Source organism: Mytilus galloprovincialis, chromosome 3, assembly GCF_965363235.1.
Source record: "Mytilus galloprovincialis chromosome 3, xbMytGall1.hap1.1, whole genome shotgun sequence".
Lineage (NCBI taxonomy): Eukaryota > Metazoa > Mollusca > Bivalvia > Mytilida > Mytilidae > Mytilus > Mytilus galloprovincialis.
In genome coordinates this window covers 60,262,076-60,275,797 of record NC_134840.1, presented here as the reverse complement: position 1 = coordinate 60,275,797, position 13,722 = coordinate 60,262,076, and the positions used below count along the sequence as shown (strand labels likewise).

General features: G+C 30.1%; 1 protein-coding gene across 11 annotated transcripts in view; it reads left to right on the top strand.

Annotated features, from left to right (window-relative positions):
* Positions 1–13,722, top strand: part of LOC143068516 (rho guanine nucleotide exchange factor 4-like) — an 87,302-nt gene that overhangs the window by 51,676 nt on the left and 21,904 nt on the right. For 6 of the 11 annotated variants that reach the window (XM_076242636.1, XM_076242639.1, XM_076242640.1 and 3 more), the window contains 2 exons: positions 4,096–4,270; positions 4,833–4,898. In XM_076242636.1, coding sequence (XP_076098751.1) covers positions 4,096–4,270; positions 4,833–4,898 — 241 coding nt within the window. Of the gene's footprint in view, positions 1–2,337; positions 2,497–4,095; positions 4,271–4,832; positions 4,899–6,322; positions 6,378–8,138; positions 8,247–10,413; positions 10,765–13,722 lie in introns of those variants that run through there. The other 5 variants (XM_076242642.1, XM_076242637.1, XM_076242648.1 and 2 more) reach the window with 5 other exon arrangements.

The window sequence follows — 13,722 nt, the reverse complement described above, 5'->3', positions numbered from 1 at the left end:
CAAGATGGAGAATATATTAGATTTTATTTTATTCCTTTTTTTTTGCCAAAACAAAACAAACTGATAGTTAGACTTCAACATATTAATAAAAATGTTACTAATTGGTATTTTTTTAGTTCTTGTCAGTTCTCATACTAGAATTTTTTTTTTATTTTGCATTTTAATTTTTTAATTTTTATATTTTACCTATTCAAAAATTTCCTAACAGTAAGAGCATATGTATATTACTCTTTTAATTTTCTTCAAAACTTCTGGTAATTCTTATTAAACTTAACTAAAATGTAAAATCCACTTTTTCCTTATTCAATCTACTTCATGGAAGGAGAATAAGACCAACAAATGAATTTATTTAGCCTACTTCAAATGTAGAACATGTGTTGATATTGCTATCAGGTTGTGTTCTCTACCAGAATAAAACATATATAGTAATTTATCTTGCCTGTAAAAGAGTGAAAAAGTCTAAGATTATCTGACAATGTGTATCTTGAAATTTTTCATCAGAAGATAACTATCTAAAGTGGAGCTGTACTTTTTCATTTACTTGTAGATAAAAGGTTGTTGTTAGTTGAATAAATTGATTATGGAAATGGGAGATAACTTTAAAATTTGATAATATTTTTTGCAGTTAAAACATGTAAAAGGGGTATTCCACCAAAAATTTGCATAAATTTTGACTTAATGAAAGAAGTGCTGAAATAATCTACATCTGTTAATCATTTGCATGAAGCTATCATTGTTCCCAAAAGACCAACTGTATATGAGATCAAAGACAAAGAAAACGACTGCTTTAATACACTAAGAACATTACATACTTACAAACACAAAACGTATGAAGCAATGTCTGACTTTCTACATCATTTGCTTTCTGGTGGAAGGTTGTCTCATTTACAACCATATCACATCTTCTTATCTATTAATAAAAGTTGTTATTTAAATAAATGTCACTTTTTGGTGGGAAATTTAGAAAATTTATATTAACTAAGTTGTGATCAAAAAGGTATATTTTAATTTATTTTCAAATACTCAATGTAAAATATGGAAATTAGTTTGATATAACTGCAATGTAAAATATGGAAATCTGAAATGTAAAATATGGAAATTAGTTTGATATAACTGAAATGTAAAATATGGAAATTAGTTTGATATAACTGAAATGTAAAATATGGAAATTAGTTTGATATAACTGATTTTTTTTAAACAGGTCCATTTGGCATTGTTTTATGGAATGTTCACTATTTATTTACCTATGTATGTTACAATTGAGATATATGTCAAATGAAAAAAAGTAGCAAATTTGAGACAAAGAATACCTTTACGACTTAATCATTTGGTCATGATTGTACACCTTGCCTTGAAGATACTCATTACTTTACTAAACTATTTGATGATATTGTTAACATGTTCACATTTTAACCTTTAAAACATGCATCCTTCTTCAGTTTAAAGTGTTGTTTTTCTTGTAAAGTGTGATTTTTGTCACTTGAGGTTTCTCTGCACCTCCTTCTAACATGTTGCCTTTAAAACTTTGCCTCTGGATTGAAAATTAAAGACTATGTTGATAGTTATTAAGTTATAATCGGAATGGAATTATGATATAGTTAAATTGTACTGACATAGGTATATCCTTAGGAAATATTAGTCAGATGATTTAAGAAACTTTGTTAAGAATCAGTCTGTTAAACACTAGTTTATTTGAATGGATGTTAGTTGTCTGAATTCTCTATGGAAATGCTGAGACTTTGGGATTATATATTTTTATTTCATGTAAACGGATTATGTCGAAGTTGAGTATTGACAGTTGTTGTGATGGATATCCATGTAATTCTTGAAAACTCGTAGGTGTCCTTGTGTTTGGTCATCAGGATTTGCCATTCCGGTTACTTGTACAAATGTATAATTTAAAACAACACTTCCTTGTATGATGAAAAATTCTGATAGAAGAGTTTAGTTTTAATCGATGTAAGGATGCAGAGTTCCAAAAAAATAATACATGGAAATATTTATGTGACAAATTTCTAATCTTTGAAAACTGCAATTATTCATGGAACTTGATATTAAAGTGCATGTTTAAATAGTGTTTCTGGAAGAAAATCTTTATGATTTGTATCAAATAACACTTATTGATAAATGCAGCTATTTTGCATAAGGAAATAACATATTTGATTTGTTTCCTATTTAATTTCATTGAAGTTAAAATTGCTTCATTTTACACAGCAATCAAATTTTGAAATGTTAGCATTATAATGTGAGTGATTATAAGTTCCAAATATCATGATTGTACAAATGTTCTGGAATTGTTTAAAGAAAATTCACAAGGCTGATAGTTACAGTTGTAAATGTGTGCCATCAAAGATGAGTCCGATTGGGATTACACAGATTAATAAATTTTGTGACTGTGGACTGGCTGACATAGCTCGGTCAAGTCCTGTCATACATAGAACTAGGTCGATCCCTGTTCTTAATATTGACGATAGTTTAGGTTCATCAGAGGATGAGGTAAGTGGAAATAGTAAAAAGTCAAATGTTTGATTCTTACAATGGTTCAGGATTTTCATAGTGAATTTCAGGTACAATGTATGTTAAAGCGAAAATAAGCCACTTTTTTTCGCACAATATACTGATGATTAGAATTGATTTCAAGTTACACTGAAATGTTTTTATTATGTGAAATATTTTTCATCTAAATACCTGCTGATGTTAAGTTTTATTGTTTTTCATTTGTTGTATTTTGGGGTAATAGGAAGGGTGCGTACAAAGAAATTAATATGTGCAAGGCCTGGCAAGCTTAGAACTTTTGAATGCATTTAAGGGTAAACAGGTATATTGGTTTATTGCTACCAGAGTGTGTGTCATTAAGTTTAGATTTTTTTATTTTATCATCAAATTCGGAAACTTTAAAAATTGCATACCCAAAGTTTTAAACGATTGTCAGGTCAAAGCCTGACCTTCAGATTTTTTATTTGTAATTCAACTAATGAAAGACCATGGTATAGTTATACATGTAGAATCAATTTAAGGAATGAGAGTTAGAAATGATATAGCATTCTATAGGGAGCATGAAAATTTAAGAAAATAGGGACAAATTTGATGAATTTTAGTGAAAACAGGTTAAGGTTTGAGTTTTTGTTGGGAAGATAGGATACTATAGTAATGAAATATGCCTATATTATAATAACCTTATCATAAGAATTTATTACAAAGTTTCCTTCCTGCTATTGTACAGTATTGTTATTTATAAATAGTCTCTTTATTGTATACATATAGTTGAGCAAAAAAGACATAAAAGCAGCATCTAGAAAAAGATTCTTGCCAAGGATCATATTGCCGTTAGATTTTTATTAATTTGCCAACAAGTATTTCCTCTCCTGGTATGTTTTGATGCTGTGATTTTCTCTGGAGAAATAATTAGTTTAATAAGTGTTATTGTGTTTTGGTATCTTGCAGAAAATTGATGAGGTTTGGTAGAGGGTCTAGCAGTAGTAGGTTAATTATTGCTAATAACCTTGATTGTCTGCAGAATGTTGATTAAAATTTCATTTGTTGTAGGCTCTGGTGAAAACTGGAATTACATTCCTTTTTGGGCACCATATCAAATTGATTATTTTTGGAACTTTAACCTAAACTGTACAAGATTAAACAATTTTGTTTGCTTCCATTGCTCAGTACCAAAATTTTCCTTATGTCCTATTCTTCTTTTCTGTTTGTTTCATATCTCAATTCCTTTTTTATTCCTAGGTTAATTGTTTCTTTTTCGTTAATGAAAATGTTGTTTGCTCTTTTTCATTTCCTTTTTGTCGGAATATCAGTTAGGACTTTTGCCGTCTTTTTTTTTTTAAATAGTGACCATGTCTGATGACTTCCCACTTTTATGATTATTGGCAAAGTTTACTCTGAAAATATTTTTGTTCTTTTTTTGGCCAGCAAAGTATTTTTTAGGTAATTATATTGGTTTTTTTTCAAACCAAATGCAGCCTGTATTTCTGACAATTCTGTCAACAGCTCAACTGTTTCGTCATACAAGTCTAGCAGTCCTTGTGCATTTCAGTTGCAGACTTGATGTATGATAATTATTTGATGTTTCCCATTTTATTTCAGGCCAATGCAGACAGTTCAAATGTAACAAGGAGGAGAAAGTCTCCATCACCAAGACCAGAAAGACCAAAATCAGAAATCAGTGTAAGATGGGCCGACCTTGTAGAGACTACCGACATATCTCCTGTAAAACGGCGGGAGAGTGGAGAAAATCGGCCAAGACCAAAGTCAGATTTAGGTAAGAGTTTTAGCATGTTTGATTGAGAATGTCGGTGACTGGGACACACAACGGCATGAGAAATATTTTCACTGAGAATGTTGCAAGTGTCTTGTATGAAAATTTTTTGCTCTCTGGGAGTTTTGTCTGCCAACAGCTCACAATAGTAATTGCTGCATTGACACTTTTTGAACTTACTTGTAATGAAATGGTTATTTGTTTTAAAATTTTGGTTAACACCATAGACCTGCATTTAATATATTTTTTATTCAAAAGGAAATCGAAATTCTTCTGTTATGTCTGTTGAATTTTGTTGCTGCAATACATGAAATCAGAAACACACAAACCATTAAAAAATATTCAGATCAGGGAAAGCTTGTTTCACATTTTTAATGGGATATTAGAATATTTTTTTACCATATATATATTTTCTTAAAAAAGACCCATGAAAAAATGAGAGAAAAAATGGTTGAAATTCAAATTTCTAGTCTGATTTTAGCTGACTACATATTTACTTTTCACATTTGACCTTCTTTGTAAATGAAAAGTGAAATAAATGTAACATTTTACTGATTTCTTTCAGAGGATAATTTACAACTTTTTGATGAAATGTATGAGGATATCTTTGACGACATTGGTTATTTTACAGGTATCACACAATTTTTGTGGCATGGATTTTTTTTTATAGTTGCCTCCCTTTGTATTTGTATATACAATTTTGCTTCTTCCATTATATTGATGTTGTAAATTATATTATATATTTTACTTATTTGGTCTTGGAATAACTGCTTTTTTTATTGAAACATTTAGGTTTTTTCTTTATTTTGAACAGTGTGGGAAATAATAGTAGATATTTCATCTCCATGTGACACTCTATACAAGTTTATGGCTCAAACCAAAATAAATTTGTAACATAAGATAGTCTGAGAGTTGTTATAGACACTAATCATATGAAATTGAATTATTTAACATAACTTGGTTCTAAATATGAGTAACGTTTATCCACTTAATATTTTATCTTAATATTACCAGTACATATAACATTATAAACTCCTTAACCAAAATATTAAATGCATGCAAACATGCTTTTGTACCTATAAAAATTTGTTTTAACATATGTATTAGTTTATAGATTTCTTCAATACTTTGATACCTTTGTTTTTATTTTTTCCTAATACCAAATTGATATTAAGTATGGGTGGATGAAAAAAAAGGGGGGTATAGTGGTGGATGGCATTCATCTTCAGTGATCTCTAGCCTCTCAACACATAGGTAGTAAGTTAGTGCCTCTGTTGTGGTGGATGCATTCAACTCATATCTTCCTTGACAAGAAATGCCAGTTTTATGTGCCGTAGGTCATGGTTCTTTTCATGTGACTCCACTTCCCCACCTAGCTATATTTGTAGATCATCGTTGATCATCTCAACTACATTGAGGCAATCGAGTTGAGATTATTAATGATAATCTGTTTATCGCTATTTTACCTATGACGACGTTGTCAATTTCATGTCAATTTCGTTAGCAAAACCACGTGCCTGCTTAGTTTCCAGGGATAATTTTCCATCTCAAGCGAGTAGAATGATATGGAAAATTATCACCAAAAAAGATCAAAGGAAACATGCTCAATATAGCGATAAAGCCAAGTATGCTGAAAGTAGTGCTAAAACTCCATCAGTCAAATTAAAATGTGTTTTGAAACTTGCAAATGTCAATAAAAGGACCTATAATGTCATTTTAAACACTTTATTCCCAATTCATCTGCCTAAATATAATGAAATTGTTTTAAAATGTTGTCAAGTCCAACTCTGAAAAATCATTTTGATTTTTATTGAAATAAGACATAACTTATTACTTTTAGAGGACAAAGGTAATTAGTTACTTAAGTCAGATATTGAAATTTTGGTACACAATAAATTGACAACATAAATAGAAATATTAGTTAATGTGACAATTTATTTCATAAAGACCTGACTTATCATTTTATTGTAGTATTTATATTTAATAAACAAAGGAAATAAATCAAACCTTGCCAAAAAAAATGACGCAATTCATTTTAATCAATATATATGTATGTTAATGGATAACAAAATGTCAGTAGACGATTTTTTTGGATTTCTGTATGAAGAAGGTATTGAACTAAATTCCATCTGATTATTTGAAGCCTTGTTCATGATGTACAATTCTTTTTACTAATTTGATTGTTAGATTTTTAAGAAATCTAGATAAAGATAAAACTTTGAAATCATATTATGATAATTATTTCGATAAAGTAGTAGCCAAAAATCGACAATATTTTTAGCAGTACAAATGCTGTTGTTTTGGAACACAAAAATCTGTTCTGTGTAATGGTGTTAGACAGTGGTCTTCTTGTCCATGATTTTCAATTTTAAAGTTGTAACCTAAAAGTTTAATCCTAGAAGGCAACACAGGGTGTTTCATTTTCACACAACAACATCTGTTCAGCTAAAGATAGGCAGTATAAGTATAAGTAGGTATGATCAGGGTTAAAGTGGTTTGAAATATACCACATTGTGAAAGAAAAGAAATAATTATTTTTGTTCTATTCATTGAAACATTTGTTATTGGGGGATTGCTTGCTTTCTTCAAGTCCATTGGCATATATTGTATAATTAATGAGGATTGTAGAGGGATGAAACATGGACTTGTCAGTAATATATCTTATAACCTCACTCATTGGTGGATGAGCCAGAGTGCCTGGAGAGAACCACTGATCCTAGGTAGAAAAACTTATATTCCTTTTCAATTAAGATTTGAGTCGAGCACAACTGTCCATGCTGGATTAAAACTCACAACCTCACTGTAGGGCTAGTGAGTAAAACTATCAATAAGATCAATTGGTACTATAAGACCTTTGGAGATTGATTTATGAAGTATATATGTGAAGGGTTGAAATGATTTATTACATTGTGTGATAGGTAGGTCAAAAAGGAGGTCAAACCTAGGACAAGTTCTATAGGTCAGCAGTTTGAACGGTTTCGTCCATATCAATGTACTTGTACCACAATTATCATTTGTGTTTGTTTCTTTATTTATCAGAATCATAATTTTCTACATGACACAACAAGTTAAAAATAGGATGTTGTTGTTTGTTAATTATAGTATACGTCACAAAGATTCACTCCTACCACCAACTATCGTAAGTCCTCGCGGAAGACAGATCATTCATTAAGTGTGTCAGTTTAGTTAATGTCACATTTTCATCAAACAATATATACAAACTAGCATAAGAACATGATACAATAATTATATGAATTTATATGCACAGATTAAAAAGTTTGGCAGAAGAAATAAATGTGGAAAATTGTAGTATTTTCAGGCTGTGTTAAAATATTGAAGGTTGTCATAAGTGTGCATGGTAGCAATAGGTAAAGTTTCTTGCTGATTTGGGGTTGAAGATTATTTTGATCAGTAATATTTCAGTGTCTACCTAATGCATTTATATGACAGCATGTTCTAAAGTGCTGTGTCACAAGTCATAGTGTTAATAGTTAAATGCTGTCAGAGTGATGTCTTTAGTATATTAACTTTCTGAAAAAAGTCTTGCACAGAAGTTGTGACAAATCTTGACAGTGAACAACAAATATTTGTTGTTGTGAGTGCACACAAAAACAAATACCTACTTAATTGAAATTAAAAAAAAAATTATGTCCCATTCAACTTTTGTGATAAATAATAAACAAAAGAGAAAATTGAAACTTTTAGGAAAACCGCAACCATTTTTTTATGGCCACATGTTCAACAGACCATGAAAATGTCTATATTTTATCTATCTGTCAAACATATTTGTCTTAACCTCAGTCATCAATATACTCACAACTTTCGTCATTGCTATGTAGGAATTCAAATGAAATGTGCCGAAACAAAATGAAAGGATTTTTTCATAGAAAAAAGTATGATTTTAAAATGAAATTGAAATTTTCTAAGGATTTTTTACCAGGAGTTTTCAGAATGAAAAAGGACATTTATAATTTTCTTGGTGAGTTTTTATAAAAAAAAAAAATGAAAATGTTATATGAAATTTTAAGAATTAACTAGAATTTATTAAAAGTATAAGAAACAGTTGATTTGACTGTTGTTTGCTCTTTGGTGGTGTTGTTGTCTCTTTGACATTTCCCTATTTCCATTCTCAATTTTATTCTACAGTATTACATTGGAGAAAAACTTGTGTGTGGTTTTTTTTCTTCATAATTATTGTTTTCTGCTGTTTGGCATTTTTTGTGCTAACACTAATAATCAAACATCTTTGTTAGATTTCTGTTTTCCAGTTCTACTACCCACTTAAATACCTCATTATACAAAGTATTTGTACCAGAGCTTACATTTCAACACTGACTGTATAAAGGTTTCATTCTGAAAAGGGGGAAACAAATAAGAAAATGTTGATAGGCAGTCAAATATTATAAGTTTGAGCCAACAGAATTGATGGTCGTAAGAAAGACATTATATGCAAACAAAATTATTCAAAATATTCCACAGAAACTACAGATTAAGCAACACAAAATCAATTAAACCAGAGTTGATTTGAATCTGATGTACAGAAGTTGTCGTTTGTTTATGTAATTTATACGTGTTTATCGTTTCTCGTTTTTTAATTTTATATAGATTAGACCGTTGGTTTTCCTGTTTGAATGGTTTTACACTGGTAATTTTGGGGCCCTTTATAGCTTGTTGTTCAGTGTGAGCCAAGGCTCCGTGTTGAAGGCATTACATTGACCTATAATGGTTTACTTTTTTAAAATTGTTATTTGGATGGAGAGTTGTCTCATTGGCACTCATACCACATCTTTCTATATCTATTGAGTTAGAGTAAGGTTCCATTAGTAAGCTGTAATATTGAAATTCAGTTATTTATGTTAAATATAAGTTGTTTCTTCTTTAAAATGAGGATTTGAATTTGGCTGTTTGATATATAAAATAGATTTAGAACTTGTTCCTAAATTTCTTTCTACCTTAGGACTGCTGCAAATTCTATGTTTTTCTGCTTGTATAACAAGCAATTCTTATATTAGTTTCCAACTTGTCTGCCAAAATGAGTAGGTCTTTAAATGTCTAGCATTTCAAGAAAACTAAGCTCATTATATAAATTAAGATTAAGATGTTTGTAAATACAAAAAAGCATGAAGTTGTGTCACATTGAATCAGCTGTTTTGTATTAAGTAATTACAATCTGATGAGGAAAGTCTAAAGTTTGACAGATATGGGCTTTAATTTTGACAGCTTTGTTTGCCACATGTGTGCAGCAAACTAATTTTTGTGAGGATATATATCTTGACAATAAGCATCTTTTTATAGCAAATCCAAAGGTGTTAATAATTATTTCGAATAGAAAACAGTCCTTTTAGCATTTAAACTGCTTTAGCTAAAAACTGGAATAATATCACATAATGGATGTCTGACAGCAATGCTATAATGTTTGGTGCATTAAAGTATATTTCTGAATGTAAATGTTGCTTTTCAGCATGAATATGATATACTGTAAATGTAATGTTTTAATTATTTCTTAAATATGACAGAATTTAGTATCGCATCAATTATAACTGCCATTTAAAATTCTGTTGGCATAATAGGCTGAAATCGCATATCTCCTGTTTTTGTTAGTTGATCAAAAATAACAATGATTTCTGTATTTACAGTCTTTAAAATTTTATGGCAAGTAATAGATATTCCTGGATATACTCCTCTCCTCTGTAATATTGGGTACTGTAAAACATGGTCACCTTAAAATAAGTATAAAAAGAGATAAGTTAGAAAGAGATCTATCCTGAGGCTTTGTGATAAAAAGGAAGTTGTTTTTATATTACTGAGACACCACAGCAAAAAATATTGAAAACCAATGTTGTAATCCATTATCAATTTATATACTTGTAAATGGTTATAAATCACCAAAGAATCTACCAAGGCACTTGTATGTCCCCTTAGTAAAGATTGTAAATAATAGAAAGAAGAAAGAAAGTTGGCTTATCCCCATATTGTTGATCATGTAGTTTTTGTCAATGTTAATGTAATTAACATTATATTATTCATTAAATGAAGAATCATCCTTCCTGTGTCATACTTGAGTAAAGTGTTATGAGTTCCGTCAAAATACACTTAATCAGCTGGGACAGGGATTGTTTCGTACTTATGAACTGGTTTTCTGTATGCTCCTTTGCACTGGAAAATCAACTTTCAATTTCTTAAGCATAATTTTGAGAAAAAAAATGGAAGGAAGACAACTTTTTTTCAATTATAGGAATGAAGTGACGTTGGGACAATAATAGTGAAGGAAATTGTCTTATTGATGATTTAGTGTCTAAATATAATAAAACTGGTTAAGAATTTTTTTTGAGGATTTGGTACTTAAAAAAAACACATTTCGATGTCAGTGATGACTTGTGTGAAAGGATTTTTTAGAAGGAAAAAGTATAATTTAAGAAAGAAGAAGAAGTGGAAAATCTGTAGGGAAGAAATTCCTGGATTCTTCGTGATTAGATTTTTATACCATGAACTTGATGGTAGGTATAATAAAAGGCTGTTTATCAGTTCTGTTAATTTGCTTATCTATTTATCAATTGGTGTATTCATCATTATATACTTCAGTATGGCTTAGATGGCAGCATCATGAGTCTGTCTGTCTGTTCAGATCACTGAAGTTAGTCACCTCAAAATTGATTGAAACTGTCTGCTTTCTCAGAAATGATTCCTCTGTATCTTAAATTTCAGTGATTATTGTTACCCTTTGGTAGAATTTGAGTCACCAGCTTTCATTTTTCCTTAAAATATAAATGCATTATTATGACATTGCCTTTGGTAGGGGAAGGACTTATTTTAAATATCTGCTGCTGAAAATATTTGTACGGTAATCATTCTTTATAATGTGCACCATTACTCATAATTTTGATACTCCCAAGCTCTGCTCAGATCCAGACTCACATTTTCACTACACTGATTAGAGTATGATTGAAAATATATTAAAAAAAATATGTCACACTGACCAATACCTGAAAACAGTGGCAGATCCAAGGGGGCCTGGGGGGGTTCTAACCCCCCTTTTTTTAACGATCAATGCATTTGAATGGGACATATGGTTGGACCCCCCTCTCTTTTAGAAATGACTGGATCCACCCCTGGAAAAAGAAAAAAATGGTTACTTTACTGTTTTACACAATACTAAACTGATAATCCGAATCATTTAAATTGTCATGGTTTAAGTCAGTGATATTTGAAGTAGCTAATCTTACTAACTTCAATGATAAATGCATACATGTAATTTGGTCCTCAAATTTTGCTAGGTTTTATGAATAAGGATAGATTCTTTTCATTTGTATGAAACTGACATGATTTTTTGTTGCTTCAAACATTGAATGTACTGAAGGTTATCCGTAATTTGCAAATTATTCAATATTTAAAACCCTGTGAGATATCTGATATATTGCTCCATAAATCTGTCCAGTTGTTCTCAGACATACTTATAAAACATAAAACATATAATATAATGTCTATAAAACAGTAAAAGATCTATATTTGGTGAAAAATAGAGATCGGCTCAGTTCATATACTTATATTGATATATTATCTGTATAATTATTAGATATAACATCAAATAGGATGAATCAACAGCTGTATTGTTTCAGGCAAAATACCTCGTTGACCTTGTTGGAACATTTTCAAACCATGAAGTCTTCTTTTTGGCGGCAATTTAGGGACTAAAAAGGATTTCTACATTTTTATCTACTAAAATGGTCACATGTTACATTCGGTTCATTTTTTAGTAAATTTCTCTTGTATATTGACCTCTGCTTTTCTGTAAGGTCATAAGGTTAAATTAAATTTGAATAATACCCACCTGCTAAGAAAGATAAAATATTATGAAGATTATTATGTCATGTGAGTGCACTAGATACTGCATTTTGAAATTATTGTTTAAGACTTTGACAAATTGAAACGTAGTAGATACATGAAATCAGTCTTAATTTTATACATGAACCTGTGTACCTGTTCTTGTCTGTGCCGTAGGTATTTTAATGAATGGTTGTTGTTTTGTTGTCAGGCTGTTGCATGAATTGTGATGACTATCTGCGTATTTGTATCGCTGTGTGCTGTTTATAGAAAAGTACTGTAGAATACATGTTGTGGTAGTATTATAGAGATTTATGTGGTTTTACTGTTAATTTGCATATTGATATTTTTGTTTAAAAGTGCCAAACTGTGCAGTTTTGAGATAGTGAAGTTTATTAAATTCTAAAGATATATTTAGTGTATCGAAAGCACTTAAAAAGCTGGAACTACTTTGGAAATTGTGTGTCGATTGGGCTAAATCTTTTGAAATTAATTTATGAGTTTATTCAAAGCAGTTGCTTTTAATTAACTGTATGTGTTTGTATAATTAGATGTCAGAAAAAAATTGATGTGCCAATTAAAAAGAAATGCCCACAGCTTACAGCTATTGTTTAAACAATAATGCAGCTGTATTTTTCATAGGTTATGCAAAAATGTACAGAAAATGAACAGTTCTTTTTTGAAAAAGACAAATAATTGTAACTTGCATAATTTGGATTTTATTACATAGATAATCTTACAAATAAGTCAAACAAAGTTGAATATCTGTGAACTTTGTATGTTACGTAACTTTGGACTTGGTAAATATGTGAAAGTGATTAACATAAGAGTATTAACTATTATAAAGGATGATACTATAGGTATTGTTTTCTCCACAACAAAGTAATAAACAAATATTGGTTTATTCATGTAAATAAACATCGTAGTTTTCAGCCATGTAAAATTGTGACAATATTAGGAGACACACAAGCATTCACATTTCAAAAATTATTTTTGAGGAGACATTATTATTATGGAAATATCTAATAAGGTAAATATGTATTAAATTTAATGAGTTTTCTTTTGTTAAATTTTGCTTTACTTTCAAGTTTCTTAACAAATACTTCTTATTAGACTCAACCAATGTTACATGTAATACAGGAAAATCGTAAATAATTTGAACTTCAAATAGACTTGTAATCTGGAAGATCTTCTTTCTTATCAGATTAAATTGTGACAAGATATTTTAAAGTTACAGTCGATTGGGCAATGATTTGTGATTTGTATTCTTGTCGTATCTGAAGTAGTCTGGGAGATTCTTTAGAGGGTGAAGAGGAGTATTCTTGTCATAACTGAAGTCGTCTGGGAGATTCTTTAGAGGGTGAAGAGGAGTATTCTTGTCATAACTGAAGTCGTCTGGGAGATTCTTTAGAGGGTGAAGAGGAGTCAGCCTGTTCAGTCTGGGAGATTCTTTAGAGGGTGAAGAGGAGTCGGCCTGTTCATTCTGGTACATTCTGTGAAAGGCAAAAAAGTGGTTTATTACCTATTCAAAGTTCTGCTCAGTTTACAAAAGGGACTATCAAATTTACCATCTCTTGGTTGTTAAGGTCGTTAGGTTGCTGTTTCATTGATGTATATATATATATATATATATA